Source organism: Mesoplodon densirostris, chromosome 7, assembly GCF_025265405.1.
Source record: "Mesoplodon densirostris isolate mMesDen1 chromosome 7, mMesDen1 primary haplotype, whole genome shotgun sequence".
NCBI lineage: Eukaryota > Metazoa > Chordata > Mammalia > Artiodactyla > Ziphiidae > Mesoplodon > Mesoplodon densirostris.
The window spans coordinates 96,455,451-96,474,684 of record NC_082667.1 but is presented as its reverse complement, the minus strand read 5'-3'; the positions used below and the strand labels follow the sequence as shown (position 1 = coordinate 96,474,684).

The window sequence follows — 19,234 nt, the reverse complement described above, 5'->3', positions numbered from 1 at the left end:
ACCTTTCTTATTTTTTTTTCTTTTTCTGGTGGGCGCCATCTTTATGTTCCCCCTCTGCCTCCCTACAGCCAGCAGGCAACATGTTCTCACTCTCTCTCTGCCATGCTCCAGGGCACCAGTATCTCTCAGAAGTGAGCTTTATATACTTTTGGAGCCCTGATTTTTGTAGCTACAGCCAAGGGGCCATCCCTTGATCATATGGCTCTGGAGGCCAAGGGAGCTTGCATTCCTGGGTCCCATGGGACTGTAACAATTGGAGAGACAGTTCTTGGCAGGCTACTATCTCCAAGGTTCTGCACAGACAACATAATGACACACCCCCATCTTTCTGTGAAAGAAGCCTATTTGCTTGTACTGGAGCTTTGGCCTGAGAGGCAGGCTTCAGGTTTGGCACACACCTAGGGGCCTATAGAACTCCTCTCAGGGATCATAGGTCAGTGAATGCCGTCTTTGCCCTCTCCTTCTGCCTCACTATAGCTTGCCAGTATCTCCTAGAAAAGAGCTTATACATGTATCTAGAGCCTCCGTTTATGCAACTGCCAATCAGGAGACACCACCAGATCACCTGGCTCAAATGGCCAGTGAGGCTTATGCTTGCAGTCTCATAGGACTGTATATATTTTCATACTTTAAAAGTTGCTCCCTGAGCATCTGGCTTCAAAGCATCCTGAATCTATTGCTGACTGACATCTCCCTCCATATGACGCTGACAGGTCATGAGACACCCTCAAGCTACAGGGAGCTAATAAGAATATAATAGGCTGCTTGAACAATCACAAAGGTTTAAGTGACAACCAAGAGTTAGGGTAGGGTTGAATGATAAGGTTCAACCAACAGGACACTGGTCTAGCAGCACCATTTTGGAGTCCTCCCTCCAGCCTACTAATGTCAGGGGCTTACCCACCCATCAGTGGGCCAGCACCAGAGCCAGAAACCCCAGACCCACAGCCAGCCAATCCAGGAACCAGCTCTGCACACCAATACCAACCCCAATACCAACCTGCAGGCCAATACCAACCCCAGCCTCCCCAGCCCCCAAGCCCTGCAGCCCCAGCCCCTCCCACCAGTGGGCTGGCATGAGCTCCAGCCTCCCCAGGACCTGCAGCCAACCAGCCCAGAACCTGGTCCTGCCCATCAGCAGGCCAGCACCAGCCCCAGGATCCTCAGGCCATGTGACCAGCCATGCTGGGACCAGGCCCCACACACCAGGGCCTGGCAGTCAATACATGAGGTAGGGCCTGGCAGCCACCTAGAACAGGGACCAGTGCCGCTGACTAGTATGACCACAGTAGTTGGCCCCGCCGTAATAGAAGGATCCATGCAGCCCACATAGGGGGAAACCTTAGAGCATATAGCTCTGGTAAGCAGAAGGGGGTACGCTGCTAAGCTCCATAAGACATCTCCCACATAAACCATTCTCCAAGATTGGAAAACATACTTGACTTACAGAGTTCATAGAAATAAAAACAGAGAATTCAGAAAAATGAGGAGACAGAGGAGTATGTTTGAAACAAAGGAAAAAGACAAAGTCCCAGAAGAAGAACTAAGTAAAGTGGAGATAAACAATCTACCCAATAGAGTGTTCAAGTTAACGATCATGAAGATGCTCGACAAACTCAGGAGAAGAATGGATGGACACAGAGAAAAGGTTAACAAAGCGTGAAAAAATATAAAGATGAACTAAACAGAGCTGAAGAATACAATAACTGACATAAAAATATACTAGAAAGGAATCAAAACAGATTAAATAATAAAAAGAAATGAATCAGTAAACTGGAAGACAGAGTAGTGGAAATCACCCAAGCTGAAGAGAAAGAAAAGAAAAAAGGAATTTAAAAATTTTAGAACAGTTTAAAAGACCTCAAGGACAACATCAAGCATACTAACATCCACTTTATAGGGGTCCCACAAGGAGAAGAGAGAGAGAAAGGGGCAAAGAACTTATTTGAAGAAATAATAGCTGATAATGTCCCTAACCTGAAAAGGAAAAAGACATCCAAGTCCAGAAATCACAGAGTCCCAAACAAAATGAAACCAAAGAGGTCTAAACAAAGACACATTATTAAAAAGTGGTAAAAAATTAAAGATAAAGAAAGAATCTTAAAAGCAGCAAGAGAAAAGCAATTAGTTATACACAAGGGAACTTTCATTAGACAAGGAGCTGACTTTTCAGCAGAAACATTGCAGGGTACACAAAACAAAAAGATATAAAATATGATGTCAAAAATAGTACACATTGGGGGAAGGTGAGTAAAAACATAGGATTGTTAGCATGCATTCAAACTTAAGAGAGCATCAACTTAAACCTTAAACTAACACACACACACACACACACACACACACACACACAAATAGGTTATTATATATGAATCTCATGGTAACCACAAACTAAAAATCTATAAAAGATACATACAAAAAAAAGGAATCCAAACATAAAATTAAATAGTCATCAAATCACAAGGGAAGAGGGCAAAATAAGATGACAGAAACAAAAATGAACTATAAAAATAACCAGAAAACAATTAATAAAATGGCAATAAGTACATACCTATCAATAATTACTTTAAATGTAAATAGACTAAATGCTCCAATCAAAAGATACAGAGTGGCTGAATGAATAAAAAATCAAGAGTCATATATATGCTGCCTATAAGAGACTCACTTAAGAACTAAAGACAAACACAGACTAAAGTGAGCGGATGGAAAAATCAACTCCATGAAAATGAAAATGAAAAGAAAGCTGAGCTTTCTTTAAAACAGAATTTAACAGACTTTAAAATAAAGACTGTAACAGGAGACATAAAAAGACATTACACAATGATAAAGGGATCAATCCGACGAGCAGACATAACAACTGTAAATTGTTTTAAAAATGGACAAATCACGTGAATAGACATTTTTCCAAAGAAGACAAACAAATGACCAACAGACACATGAAAGGATGCTAAACATCACTAATCATCAAGGAAATGCAAATTAAAACTGCAAAGAGATATCTCCTCACATCTGTCCAGAATGGCTATAATCAAAAAGACAACAAATAACAAGGGTTAACAAGGATGTGGAGAAAAGGGAACCCTTGTGCACTGTTGGTGGGATTGTAAATTAGTACAGCCACTATGTAAAACAGTACGCAGGTTCTTCAAAAAACTTAAAAATAGAACTGCCATATGATCTAGCAATTGCACTTTTGGGGTATTTTTCAAAAGAAATGAACAAAAACACTAATTTGAAAAGATATATGCTCCCCTATGTTCACTGCAGCATTATTTACAATAGCCAAGATATGGAAGCATCCTAAGTGTCCATCCAAAGATGAATGGATAAAGAAGACGTGGTGTGTGTGTGTGTGTATATATATATATATATATATATATATATATATATATATATATATATACACAATGCAATATTACTTGCCCATAAAAAAATAATGAAATCTTGCCATTTGTGACAACATGGACGGACCTAGAGAGTATTATGCTAAGTGAAATAAGTTAGACAGAGAAAGACAAATACCCCATATGATTTTACTTTTATGTAGAATCTAAAAAACAAAACAAGCATAACAAAACAGAAGCAGATTCATAGATACAGAGAACAAACTGCTGGTTGCCTGAGGGGAGGGAGTTGGGAGATGAGTGAAATTGATGAGGAAGATTAAGAGGTACAAACTTCCAGTTATAAAATAGGTTATGGCGGTGTAATGTACAGCATAGGAAATATAGTCAATAATATTGTAATAACTTTGTATGGTGACAGATGGTTATTAGACTTATCATGTAATGTATAAAAATATCAAATCATTATGCTGTGCACCTGAAACTAATATAATATTGTAAATCAATTATACTTCAATAAAAAAGAGGGGAAAAAAAGACGTGAATGCAAGACTTGAAAGCATAAAACTCCTAGAAAAGAAAGCCACTGCTTACTTACTCGTACATGTACATAAAGGTGAAGGAACTGAACAGGATGTTCACTGAACTGCAGTCATTCATAACAACAAACAATATAGAAATAATCTAATATCCACCAGTAGAGTACTAGCATATAATTATATTATGGAATGCCACACAACCACTCAAAATAATAAGGTTAACATTTATACTTATGTAAAGATCTTCAGGACCTACTGCCACGAAAGACTTGTTACAGAAGAAAATATAATGTAAGGAAAATTTTTAAAACTATATCTATATATTTGTACATATGAATATGAAGAGAGAAGAAATAGACTATAAGGAACATATCAAACCTTGAACTGGTTTACTCTAATGAAGGACTAAGAGTTAGAGGAGAGGATGAAATGAATGTCTAAAGTTTTTTTCTATAGAGCTCATTAAATTTGAAACATTTTCTGAAAATATTTTAAAATTTGGGGTAATCAAATTTTACAAAGTTTTATATGAGATAAAACATTATAAAATGTTTAAAGATAACATGAATCTATAACGAATGAAACTACTGATGTATCATCCTTATATCTAGGATCATAACTACTGACAATTATTTGCTTACAATTCCTCATTTTAGACAAGTTAAAATTGAAGGCCAAACAGCTGATTTTCAGAATTATAGTAAACTATAAGACCTATAAAAGAAAAATATATATCCATAGTTTTCAGTAAAGAAGGAATTCTGCAGAAATGCTCAACTGTAATTCTTTGAATTTCCAATAACACCCCTTGTCAAAGTGCTGAAAGGTACTTTAAAGGGTTTATTCTCTGTCTGAAGTAAAGATCTTCAACAAAATCACTCTAATCATAAAAATTACTATCTTATTCTATAGTAACAATATTAAGTATATCTTTTTCAAGATTTTCTAAGAAGCCTATATAATTGGACCATAATAACTCTATTCCTCTCACTTAGTTAACTGCCTTACAAAGTGCTTTTTTAACATATCTCAAGCTATACCCAAGGACTGACATTTAAAAAAAAAAGTCCTAAATGAAAACCCTCTGTGTTTTCTATAATATTAAGAAATTTCTAAAATATGTTTCACTGTATATTCCTCTGGGTCCCCTATAATTTGAAGACCTATGACAAATTTCTTTCATAACTCAGGATCAGGTGTTAGTTTACTTCATAATGTGAAGAATAGACAATTATTTTGTTCCCCAACCCAGGGGACATCCAGCAGTGTCAAGAGATGATTTTGATTGTCACAGCGGGGAAATGGAGGGCTAATGGCACCAGAAGGTAGAGGCCAGAGGTGACACTAAATATCCTAAAATGCACAAAACAGCCCCCCACAACAAATAACTATGTGGCACAAAACGTCATTGGTACTGAGATTGAGAAACATCGGCTAGAAAAGGACCAACATAATCCATCCTCGTTCCTTCTTTCAGTGGCTACTGACATGTTCAGGGCTAAGTCAGCTAACCCAGAGTTTGCTCTCCCTTCTTGTCACTTTTCTCCCTACGACATCCCAAGTGCTGTAAGATATTCTGGTTAGTAATGAGTTTTATTCTGGGAAAATATCAGAAATGTCAATTTTAATATCTTTCTAGTAGGTAAAGGGTTATGTATAATTTAATATAATTTAACCTAATACTGTATTAAATCAAGGTTCAGGTAATATTTTATAAGTGAAAAACACAATGTTTCTTACCTTAAATAGACAACGGCATATATATTCATATACCATATGTTTTAATGAGTTGATAAGAGACTGAATCCTCTGTTCTGTATTTTCAGAATCCTGTAGATTACAATTTGAAAATTGAAAAACCATTAGGAAATTCATGAACATTTAAAAGGTACCCCACAGTTTAATCATGCTTATAAATTTTTCCTCCAGACTCAAAACTGATTCTGGAACAATTATCTTCAGCAATCAGACTCAAGGGACTAGACGAATAAGTGCATTAAACTTCTACATTAATATAATAAAAAAAATGATGTATTTTTTAATGTATAGAGTTAAAGCTTTCAATATATGAAAATTATAATCAATAACCAGTAATATCATATGAAATGAATTTGACCATACCACCGTGATTACTACTGGCATTAAAAATACTACATCAATCTGGGTTAAAGCCATTTAATTACTTGTATTATAATTACCAATCCAGCCCCAAAACAGTATGACCAGAACCATACTATAAAGAATTTTCTCATCTCCAGTATAGGAACCTAAACAATCTTAAACCATGCCCTCCAGCTTGAATTTGAAATACATGGTGTAAAAATTCATGCATAGTTTTAGTTTTTTATCTGCTTTTGTACCTCCATTGTACATGATTGTTATGATTTGAAAAAATACCATTAATGGCTATTTTATTTGATTAATGAAAAATGGCTTGGGGTAGGAATAGTGGAGGGGATGTTGTAAAGGCTGGCCTTTTCCCTTAGTGTGATATGAGTGTAAGCTTCACTTCATTCTGGGTGCAATTGGAGAATACATGCCTTGCAGAATTCAATTCTGGTATAACATTTAGACAAAATTTGATTGCTTCCTTGTGATGATAATTGGCAAGAAAAAAAAAACCCTAGCAAAATAATTTTAACAGTTCAGAGAAGTACACCCAGGATGACAGGAGGAGCAATAAAATGTGTGAAATTAGCAGAAAACATTGTGACTTGATACTCAGATACATCAAACGTAGGTTTCTGGCCTTGTTGGTAGCATGCTCTAACCAAGAGAGCTCATTATTCACAGTTCATACCACAAACACTTCTCTTAATTTTACTATTTATTAACAAAGATCACATGTGAAATTGAAGCTTAGATCCACTAAAAGACACTCTAATGTGAGACAGAATATAGTACCTACAAGGTCCAGTAGATTTTCAATGTATGTATTTCTATGTATTTCATATTATATTTTTCAAATGAACTCAAATGCCCACCTAAACACATCTGTGCATATACATGTACACACACATGCAAAGGTCAATGTTATTCAATGGCCATATTATCACAGAACTATTGTCACTGAGGAAATACTGAGCTATAAGCTTTTCTAAACAGCACAAAATAACCAGTATTTTTACTAAGTTGAGTTACACCTTCTAACTTATTTCTCAGTTCTTATATTTTATAGGGTCATTGAATTTTAACAAAATTTTTTACTAAAAGAATGAATTTTAAATGAACTTATTACTGTGTACTTTCTAAGTGATTTATACAAAATTATTAATGCAAAAGAAGTTAAGTATAAATGACTCTCTAGATTTACCTGTGACACAGCAAATTAGAAATATGATCAATATATCATGAACCAACTCTCACAGACTTTACACTATTACTGTTTTTTGTAAAATTTCTTCTACCAGCACAATAGTATAAGTGGTTTGATTAAATTTAACATACTAAAATTCATTTTTTTTTAAACCAAAGGACAAAGAACACAATTATGTATTCTTCAGCCCTTTCCTGCATCTTGAAACCTTATCTTTGTCCAAAGGACATTATATATATACATGGGAGAAATGCTTATCTTGTCTCCCAGGACTGAGATGACAGATTTTACTAACAAAGCCTACCCCCACAGCAGAAGCTCTTCGTTAGGTGCCATTTTATTTCAAATCTAATGGAAGAACAACTTCAAATGATTTACTTTAGTGGAAAAGACATCAGTAAACTTTAATCATTATTTGTAATCAAATAAAGATTTTCTGAAATAACTCATTCATGAAAATATTAAGTAGTCCATGCCAATGAAGACAAAGATTTTTTCCTGTTTTATTCTCCATTATATCACCCATGCACCTAGAAAAATGTCTGCCACATGGTAAGTCTGCGATAAATATTAACTGAATGAATAATGATCTTTCCTCAGAAAGATAGACTTAAGTAAACCTACTCAGATATGAAATTTTACTCTTAACTATCTAAAAGAACAAATTATTCTCACCCAAAATATAATTCTAAAAAACACTTAGTATTATACTGATCACAAAAACTATAAACAACTTGATGAATTTGGTTTCATAAAAATATTTTTAATAAGTTAAAAAGCAAATTAATAAACCCAAAATATTTGCAACATATGACAAAGGTTTAGTGTCCTTAATATATAAGAAACTCTTATAAGTAAAATTTTAAAATACTAATACCATAGAATGTAAAAATAATAATTCACCAAAGAAAAAACACAAATAATCTGATATTTATCTTACAACTGATATTTATCTTACAAGTGACCAAAGACTTTCAAATATAGTGAAATATTTTTCAATTACCTAACAGGATAATTATTAAAAGTTATATAATATTCATTTTTGCTCAAGGTATAGATTAAAAAGGCCCCTGTTGTTGTATTAGTTTAATACACCAACAGCATATATTTCCAAAGGATAATTAGACAATATTTGTCTAAAGCCTTACAAATGTGCATTTTTGCCCCAGGTATCCAAGTCTAGGAATTTAACTAGGAAAATAATTGGAGAAACAAAACACTGGGGAAAAACCCTGTAAGTGTCTATAGCTATTTTAAACATAACCCCCAAATTATTTGACCCTCCATCCATCAAGAGTTAAAGTCTCTCTCCCCTTCTTCAATCTGTGTAGGCTCTGACTGCTTCAACCCATAGAATACAGCAGAAATGACCCAAGGCTGGGTCATAAAAGGCAATTCAGCTTCTGCCTTGTTCACTGAAATACATGTTTGGTATCTCAGTATGCAATATGAGGAATCTAATTACTCTGTGCTGTGAGGAAGCCAAGTTTCACGGAGAGGTGCTGCAGCCAGCAGTCCTAGTCATCAAGTCCACCCACCCCAAGTACCAGATATGAAAGTGAAGCCTCCCCAAAACCACTTGCACTCTCAATTCCTCACAACCAAGACCCCAGACCTTGTGAAGCAGAGGTAAGCCATCCCTGTAGTGCCCTGACAAAATTCCCCATAGAATCCATGAGCAAAAGAAAGAATCAATGAGCATAAGAGAAACATTGTTTTAATCTGCTAAATTTGGGGGTAATAAGATATTCAGCAGAGATAACCATAACACCCTATAGGAGGTAGCTAAATAAAGTAGGGTATAGCCTCACAAGCTCTCAAAAATATTGTGTAGGTTTGTATTTATTGACATGAAAATTGTGTACATTTTTAAAGCACAGTATTATACCTTTTGGTAAAAATTATGTGTATTCTTTAATATATTGTTCCCTCCATTAGAATACAAGCTTGATAAAACAGTGTATATTCCTGTATTCCCATTTTCTAGAACAATATTGGGTACGTATTATAGCCTCAAACAACAAGGGTATACAAAGAAATTTTAAATGTTGCTTTCCCCAGGTAATGGGATTATGTGGATAATTTCTTATATTTATACCTTCCTGAATCATCCATTTTTTTTAATGATCATCTGAGAAGATAATCATTTATTAATTTATACTCAGAACATAAATCATTTCCATTAAGAGGACTGTCACATTGGGACAGTTTGTTAAAAACATAAAATGCAACTAAGGAGCTAGTTTCTTTTAAATATAGTTTAAAAGTGTTACATATGGTATTTTGAAACATAATTCCAAGCAACTTTTCTCATGAAATTATTACAAATTAAGCAGTTAGTAAAGCGATCTCTCTCATTCAGTCTCAGCTATGGGGTAACCAACAGCATACCTGTTTGTTTTGCAGAGCTCGCTGGAAAAGTCGGAGAAATGCAGCCAAACTAAAACGGTACATGTTATTAATTTTTGACAAGTCAGAGATAATGAAGTACATCTTGCTGGCACTCTCAGCCAGAGGGAGATAGGCATCTCGCTCCTGTGGAACAAGGGGGGGTGGGGGTGGGGGGCGGGAAGGGTGACACCTTAGTTCTAATGCTTTACTGCCACCTACAGACTGCTATGCACATATCTAGCCACAGCCTTACTTTCAACATACAACAAATAAAGATGAATCACAGAATTTTATAAAGAAACTGCATAATCCAGCTTTTCTATTTTTAAGTTTTTATATTTCTTTTAATCCTAAAACATTACATTTTTGTTTTGTATTTTTATGTAACTGCAGGCAATGTATTCTAAATACTTCCCCTCCCCTCTGATTACAGAGCTAGAAGTAGTACATGGGTTGGTTTTAATGAAGACCAAGAATATTTGTGTTAGGGGAAAGAGGTAAGCACCTGTATTAGGGTTAAATGGAATGGTAAACAGTTGTGATCAGAGGTCACGTAGGTCATGTAAGACAGCATGGCACTACAGGCTACCCCTGCAGTGGAGAAAACTTAGAACAATGAATCTAGTGTGTGGGACTGGTACCAACAAGAACACTGATGGAAGTAGAGGTAGAGTAGAAGACAGTAACGAGTGTCCACATTAAGATAATAAAGCACCTAGCATTGTTCAACATAAGCATAGAACAAACCAATAATCACAGGGGCTTTCATTCTGACTGAAGGTAAACGATGATAAAGATGAAAGGATCATAGGATTAAATGGCCTTGAGGTTATGAACTGAACTCTGAGAAGGTTCTCCATGTCATTCTGATCAAAGCACCAGGATTATAAATATGATACTGGTAAAATTATGTGTGTGACTCAGCGATGCCTGTTCAGAAAGAGAAGGCACAGAAAGTGCAAAAGCCTTTTGGTATACAGTGACAGCTATGACATCTGCCAATTTTAGCTATGGTAGAGAAGGTGGGATGACTGGATTGGAAACAGGCTATAAGTTTTTTCTTCTTCTGATTTTAACAGAGTTCTTCCTCAAGTGAAGAAAATAATACTATGTAAGTGTAGAATTTGAGCAACAGCTGAAAAACACCTAAAATAACATTTGGAAAAGTCATTGAGGGAAATGGGAAATATTAAAGGATGTCAGTAAGGGTTCAGGTCAGGTTGGAGTCTGGGAATTCACAATAACATTAATCTGCTTCATTGTTTGATTTTCTTCAGCAAATCTCTGTCACCGAATGTAGGAGGAAAAAAAAAGATACATTGTACTGATATAAGGTTGAAATTTTGCTCTAGGAAATGTCGAAAGACTAAAGCAAGAAGGATTTTAACCATTTTTAAGAAAAGAGTTCAGATCAACACAGTCATGGGGTCCAGGATGAGTAGGAAAGAAAAATGTTTTTGATGGAAAGAATAGCTTTTAACTATTTTATTGATATACTTAACTTGACTTAACTTAAGAAAAGTTCCAGGAATGGCAAAGATGCTCTATAATAGTCATTTTAAACGCACTAGTTTTCAATTTCAGTACAAATTTATAGCTCTAGAACTTTGGATAACATGCCAGAAATCAGTAGTACTCAGCAGGGCTCCATGACCAGCACTCCATACCCTTGATACCCTCAACATCTATCACCCTCTCTATAATAAGAATTAGACCCAAGGACCTGGTGTTTTTGAATAGCTTTCTTTTTTTGCAATCATCATTCCCCTGAAGTCCTGGTACTAAAATTTGTATCATATTAACATGAAAGTTTAAGAAAACAATATAATATCACAAAGAAGGAAATATTTACTTGATCAAGAGAAATTTGGAGTTTGTGAGATTCTTTAAGTGACTCCTGAATAAGTGCACTGCTTGCTTTTGTCTGATTCAAAGATTCAATCAAATCCTTATTTTCCAAAATATTGCCTTGAGATGTGGCAAGTGTCTGCAGAAAAATTAATAAAATCATATGAAAATTATTATATATATTAAAATAATCAATTAAAAGAAGCCCATGTTAACTATCATTAATTTGATGATGTTTTCGGGAACTTATGTTCTCTAAAAAGAATTTCATTATTTTACAGCCTTCTGTATCAAAAGATACTGTAAATCATTATATGATACTATATCATCAAAACATTGTATATGTATTAATTTTATCAACCTAATAATAATATAAACTATTTAAAGTTACAGATCAAATCATAATTTCATGCTACCTTTGAATGTTTTTCTGAGCATAAAATCAAATATTAATGAATAATACAGTATAAAGACGATATTAGTTAAAAATTGCTTGTCTTAAACATTACTCCTAGAAGTCTTATATTCCAAGACATCTACCTTTTTCTATTTGAATTTTGACTTTAAGATACATATTGATGTGTCTTTGATACAACCAAAAACATGCTAAAGGTACTATAATTTTTAAAAAAACAACATTTGATTATAATCAAAATAATGTAATATGAAAAATATCCTGAATAGCTTAATTTTACCTCTAAAAGAGATTCTTCAAGCTTAGCTAACTGTATTTTCTTATCTTCTTCCTGTTGTAATAGTTTTGTTTTCTGATCCTCTAAATCAGGTTTCTCATGCTGAATAGTTAATGCCAAAAGCTTAAAAAAAAAGCCAAGGTTATTCTAGCAATAAAGTTCAAACAAAACAAACCAAAATGAAAACTTCCCACAAACAGGCCTTATGTTTGATCAAATATTACAAGTATAATGATACTACTATGTACTTCATTTCATTCTTTCTAGTTAAACATATGAGACACCTTCACAATTATTTCTGACAAAAGAGGCAAATGAATAGTTAACTAATTGATAAAATGTTAAATATTATAGGACAGCTATAAGAAATTGTATTACTTAACATATCAACATGTAATATTCAGTTCTTAAATTAGATTAAATATATAAAAACTATGGAAGCAAATATTTTTAATGGTAAGTAGTCACAAAAAGAAATAGTTACCTTACTTAAAATACTATATTAAAATCACGAGATACCACATCACATCCACTAAGATGGCTATAATTAAAAAGACAAATGATAATAAATGTTGGCCAGAATGTGGAGAAAGGGGAACCCTCATACATTATTAGTAGGAAAGTAAAATTGTGCAGCTACTTTGGAAAACTTTGTCTATTCCTCAAAATGGTAAACATAGAGTTACCATAACACTCAGAAATTCCACTAAAAAAGCATTGAATTGTAAACTTTCAAGGGGTGAATTGTACGATATATGAACTGAATCTTAATAAAGCTGTTGAAAACTGCTATGTCAAATTCTTCAGTTTGAAACTTTAAAATAGGAAATGACATTAGCATTTCATAAAATATATTAATTTGAAATCTATTGTATAAGCATGTTCATTTAGTTCTTGTTAAAGTAATACCTAAATAGCCCTTTTCAGCAATTACTGTGGAGATCTTTTATATAGAAGAAGCAATTTTGTCAATTCTGCCAAGCTTTGAGTAACCTGTATATTGTTTTATTTATGAGAAGTACCATCAAGCCAATCAAAAGACATTGTTCATAAAAATATGCAGTGAGTCATCTAGTATGGCAAGAAAAATATTTTAATAGGAGAGTTTTAAAAATTATAATAAAGTAAAAACCATGGTAAATATACATGCTATCATATAAATCAAAAGAGAAAAAATACACTATTGTTAGATGCTAGAAAACAGGATGATACCAAAAAAGTCAACAGGATATCTTTAAAGAGGAAAAATTAGTAAGGGAGTGTAGAAGTAAAAAATCTGTACATGAAAATCATTTTGCAATCCATGTAATAACTATAAACTGTAATAAGCCATACACAGATAAAGTGAATTCAAACATGCAAATGCTCTAGTCAAAAAAAAAAAAATGTTGGATTTGGAATCAAAGACCCTCACCTAACTGAATAAGTCAATAACTGCAATTTTAACTTTTAAACTTCAGTTTTCACAGTTAAAAAAAAATAAAGTTGCTAATCTTAACATGTATGATCCTCCATTTCTCAAATTCTAACAAATATAACAGAAGTAGACTGTAAAATTAAAGTTATACTGGAAGAAGCAGCAATTTGACATTAGCAACAAATATACAATTCTAACACTAATGGAAAATGAAATAAACCCAAATGTGTTACTGATTTGCAAGCATATTTTCAGAATCATGAGTTTAAATGCTAATTAGTTTAACAAAATAGCTTCCCACTCAAAATATTTCATTAGTATACAAAGATACTAAAGATTTCTAAGGCAAATGATTGTCCATATATACCTGTCCTCGTAATCCACTTCTTGTTGTAGTAAAGTTAACCTCAGTAACAATGGAAGCTGCATCCGGTGGAATAAAGGGATTTGGGTTTCTTGTTGACAAAAAAAGGCGAAATTCTTCATTGTAGTCGATAATTTTGTCACCTATTTGTACCACATAACGTGGTCCTGTTTTTTTTAAATGACATAATTAGTTGGCCGGAATATTCTGAATTTTGCTACATGACATTAAAAAATATAATTTTCTAGTACTTCTAAATAGTTTTTACTACAGGCTTTTCAATACAGTCCAAAATACAGCAACAGCAAGGCCACCCAAAAGACTATTAACGAGAATGTTCTACTGATCGGTCAGCACTTATGCAAACAAGGATAAATAATATTCATTAAGACAATCCTAGGATACTGAAGCATCAAAGGAATATCTACTTATATTCAATATAGCTTTAACATTAACTATATGTTTGATATTACCAATTTTTCTGAAATGTTTGATTATAGATGACAAAAATAGAAACTCTTATTAATTATTCTCTACTTCAAAATTCATCAGTGTTTATTGTACTAGTATTTAAGATGTAACACTTGAAAACAGAATGACCTGGTAAAAACCTGGAATTAACAACATATGAGTAATTGCAAAGAATCCATTATTAATGTCAAAAGAAGATTTATTCAGACTGCCGTACACAGGTACTTTGCAACAAATTAAGCTGAGAAAAAGTAAACTTCTGCCTCACAAAGGAGTTTTTTTATATTCTAATATAATAAACAATTATATTAATTATACAACATATACAGAAAAATCAATCAACAATTACATGCATTACTTATGATATTAACTGATAAAAAATCATTTTTTAGGTAAAAAATATATATTATCAAAGATTATTTTCAAATGCTAAGAAAAACAATGTAATGAACTTTTGAGAATCCTAGAATAGATTTTAAAATTTACTTAACTTTTTAAAGTTAATGTGAAAAGAATTCAATATGCATTTTATGAAAGAGGATATGTAAATGGTTAAAAAACAATATCAAAATAATGCTGAACTTTAACCATTATTAGAAAAAAACAAATTTAAAGGTTCAATGTAATAACTATACACCAACTAGAATGATTCAAGAAAATGCAAGCAGGATAAAAATGCAAAGAATACTACTTCTAAGGACATCATAGTAAAACCACTGAAAATCCATGACGAATGCAGCACAACAATAATGCAAAGGCAGGTATTGGGTATATGGAGTTAAAGAGCAATACTGGAAAAGTTTTAAAGTATTTATCTATATTAAAAAAATAAGCCACAGATGCATACTGCTATACACAGGATAGCCATTAAAAACTATCAGGTTAATTAGAAAACTACATTAGTTATTTCATGAATTGGTTAACTGTATTACATTACAAACATTAAGACTGCCATGGTGAATAAAAATGCAAAACCAAATGATATACTGTTTATGAGAAACACACTTTATAAAGAAAACCAACAGAAAATTGAAAGTAAAAGAATGGAAAAATACACCATGCGAACACCAAACTCCAAAATTAGTGTAATCATTCTAATACCGAATTCTAAAACTTGAGATACTTCTAAAGACAAAAGACAGTTGATAATGATAAAGAAAATAACCAAACAGGAAGACAGCACATTCCAAATATGTATGCATCCAAACACACAACTTCAAAATATTTAAAGTAAAAATTGACGGAACTAAAAGAAAAAAGTTCAAACTCAGAGACTTTTTCTCAGTACATGATAGAGCAAATAGAAATTAAAAGTAAAGGTATAGAAAATCTGAACGTTACTATTAACAAACTTGAATTAATTGATGTTAGAGAAAATTAAAATAACCAAGAGCAAAATTTACATAATTTTCAAGTGTACACAGAATATTTGTGAAAATTAACCAATGCCAGATCATAAAAAAAGCTTCAACAGGATTAGAAAAACTGAATACTTCAGAATAAGTTTTCTGACCACAACAGAGATAAGCTAGAAACCAATCCCAAAAGGGTAACTAGAAAATATCCAACTCCCTGGAAATTAAACAACAAAAGCAATAAGTAACTTATGAATTAAAAAAATACAAACCAAAACTTGTGGTATGAAGCTGAAGAAGGGCTTAGAAGAAAGTTTATCGACAAAAAAAATTGCATATATTAGGAAAAAGAAAATAATGAATTATCAATACTTTGAATTTCTAGTTCAAGAATCTAGAAAAAAGACAACCAAATAAAACCTAAGGAAAATATTAAGAATAAAATAAATAAAAAGCAAAAATTGAAAATACAATAGAGAAAATCAACAAAGTTAAAAATTTATATTTTGAAAAAATCACTAAAATTGATAAACTGCTATCAAGACCTACCAAAGAAAAAGAGAAAAAAGAAATATCAATATAAAAAAAGACACATTATTGAAAAACTCACAGAAATTTTAAAGTTATAAGAATATTATATAAAAACACACCAATACATTTGACAAATTAAATGCAATAGACAAACACCTAAAAATTAATCTAAGTTGATATATACACAGAATATAGATTACAAACAAAACTAAATTAACTCAGGGAGAAGAAATCAAGATGGCAAAGCAGGAGGATGCAGAACACATCAAAAATGTCTACACGTGAAACAATTCTCATTGAAAGCTAACTGTAGACTAGCAGAACTAGAAGACTGTAAGAAAGATCCATATAGAATTGGGTATAAAGGGATAAGAAGCTATCAGGTCTGGACCTGTGCCCCTGGGAGGGGACTCAGAAGAAGAGGAATCACACAGGCAGAGATCCTCTCTAGGGAGTAGGCGGTTTGAGTCACAAATTGGGCACCCTTGTCCAAAGGTCAGACACTGAGAATGTGAGTCTCCTTGCTGTTTGGAGGGCGGGGGGAACTAACAGGAGGGCTGTGAGAAGCCTGGACTCAATTCACGAGGAGCGCATCCTTGCTTGCTTACCTCCAAAACAGGGCAGAGAGGGTGGATTGAAACTGCATGGGTGGCTGACTGGTTTCCTGTGACTGCCCCAGCACGCACCCCAGTCTAAGTCTAGCAACTGCTCCAGCCTCACTGGGGTGAGGGCTGCTACAGCTGAGCAGAAAGCTCAGCTGTGAGAAACAAAAGCAATTCAGACCTAAAGCATGTCTGAGCAGGGTGGGAACAGCCATTACTGGTGCTTACACAGGCAGCATATCAGAGCAGCCATGATTTCTGTCTGTGGTCAGACAGCCACGATTCGCACCCAGACCAATGCCAAGTGCCCATGCCAACCCCTCTTGGCCGAGCACTGCTCCCCTCCTGGGCAAGAATGCTGGTGCTGGGATTGAGCAGAAAACACACTTCAAGGGAATGAAGCCAGCTCAGACCCAACCCTCAAAACTTCTGCTCCACACTATTTACAATAGCCAGGACATGGAAGCAAACTAAGTGTCCATCAACAGATGAATGGATAAAGATGTGGCACATATAGACAATGGAATATTACTCAGCCATAAAAAGAAATGAAATTGAGTTATTTGTAGTGAGTGGCTGGACCTAGAGTCTGTCATACAGAGTGAAGTAAGTCACAGAAAAATAAATACCATATGCTAACACATATATATGGAATCTAAAAAAAAAAACCAATGGTTCTGAAGAACGTAGTGGCAGGACAGGAATAAAGACACAGACATAGAGAATGGACTTGAGGACACCAGGAGGGGGAAGGGTAAGCTGGGACAAAGTGAGAGAGTGGCATGGACATATATACACTACCAAATGTAAAACAGATAGCTAGTGGGAGGCAGCCGCATAGCACAGGGAGATCAGCTCTGTGCTTTGTGACCACCTAGAGGGGTGGGATAGGGAGGGTGGGAGGGAGATGCAAGGGGGAGGGGATATGGGGATTTATGTATATGTACAGCTGATTCATTCTGTTACACAGCAGAAACTAACACAACAATGTAAATCAATTATCCTCCAACAAAGATGTAAAAAAATAGAATCCAACAAAAGTGAGAGAAAAAAAAAAAAAAAAAAAACTTCTGCTCTAGCAACTTGGGAACAGACCCCACTCCCTACATAGCAGTGATGGCCACTGAGCAGAGAACAGCAGCTACACCTGGCTCTGATCTAACAACTCCATCTCCAGCCTTCTACCAAGGTGATAGCTGCCAGCAAACCTGAGGAAAGACATGATCTGTGTTCACATCAGATTCAGCTCTCCCACAAAAGCCACTGGGCACAAGCAGACTGTACCACACAAAGGCACCCATTAAAGACTGCAATAGGCAACAGCTTCACCTAATTTCATAAAGACAGAGAAAGTTAAGCAAATGAGAAGACAGAGGAATTTGTCTCAATTGAAAGAGCAAGAAAAAATCCCTGAAAAAAACAACTAATGAGACGGACATTAAAAATTTACCAGATTAGGAGTTCAATGCATTAGTAATAAAAAATGCTAACTGAAGCAGGGAAAAGAATAGCTGACCACAGTAAGAATTTTAATAATGAACTAGAAAATATAGAAAAGAATTACTTAGAATTGAATAATACTGTAAGTGAAATGGAAAACACAATAGAAGGATTAACAGCTGACTAGGTGATACACAAGAACAGAAAAGTGATCTGGAAGATAGAATAATGGAAATAATCAAATCAGGAAAAGAAGGGGAGAAGGGAGAAAAGAAAGGAAGGAAAGAAGGGAGGGAGGGAGGAAGGAAGGAAGAGAGGGAGGGAGAGAGGATGAAAGAAAGAAGAACAGTTTAAGGGATCTCTGGGACAACATCAATTGTACCAACATTGCATTATATGGGTCCCAGAAGGAGAAGAGAGAGAGAATGGGGTAGAAAATGTATTTGATGAAATTATAGCTGAAAACTTCAGAAACCTGAAGAAGGAGACAGATACCCAGGTACAAGAAGCACAGAGGGTCCCAAACAAGATGAACTAAAAAGACACACACCAAGACATATCATAATTAAATGAGCAAAAGTTAAAGAGAAAATTCTAAAGGTAGCAAGAGAAAAATGAAGAGTCTCATACAAGGGAACCTAAAGAAGGTTACCAACTGATATTTTTGCAGAAACTTTGCAGGCTAGAAGGGAGTGGCATGATATACTCAAAGTGCTGAAAAGGAAAAACCTGCTAACCTACAATAGATATACAAAAATTAGAGAGAAAGAAACACAAGCATACCATGAAAGGAAATCATCAAACCACAAAGGAAGAATCTAAAAGAAGAAAAAAAAGAACAATAAAGACTCAAAACTACCAGACTCAAAACAGGTAACAAAATGGCAATAAGGACATACCTATCAATAATTACTTTAAATGTCAATG

The 19,234-nt window shown here is 34.2% G+C and overlaps 1 protein-coding gene across 1 annotated transcript in view; it reads right to left on the bottom strand.

Moving 5' to 3' along the window:
- The window catches only part of DYNC2H1 (dynein cytoplasmic 2 heavy chain 1), a 384,236-nt gene that overhangs the window by 204,983 nt on the left and 160,019 nt on the right, over positions 1-19,234 (bottom strand). The window contains exons 66-70 of the mRNA XM_060105577.1: positions 13,912-14,075; positions 12,131-12,250; positions 11,440-11,574; positions 9,588-9,731; positions 5,621-5,710 (exon numbers count right to left, since the gene is read on the bottom strand). Coding sequence (XP_059961560.1) covers positions 5,621-5,710; positions 9,588-9,731; positions 11,440-11,574; positions 12,131-12,250; positions 13,912-14,075 — 653 coding nt within the window. The remainder of the gene's footprint in view (positions 1-5,620; positions 5,711-9,587; positions 9,732-11,439; positions 11,575-12,130; positions 12,251-13,911; positions 14,076-19,234) is intronic.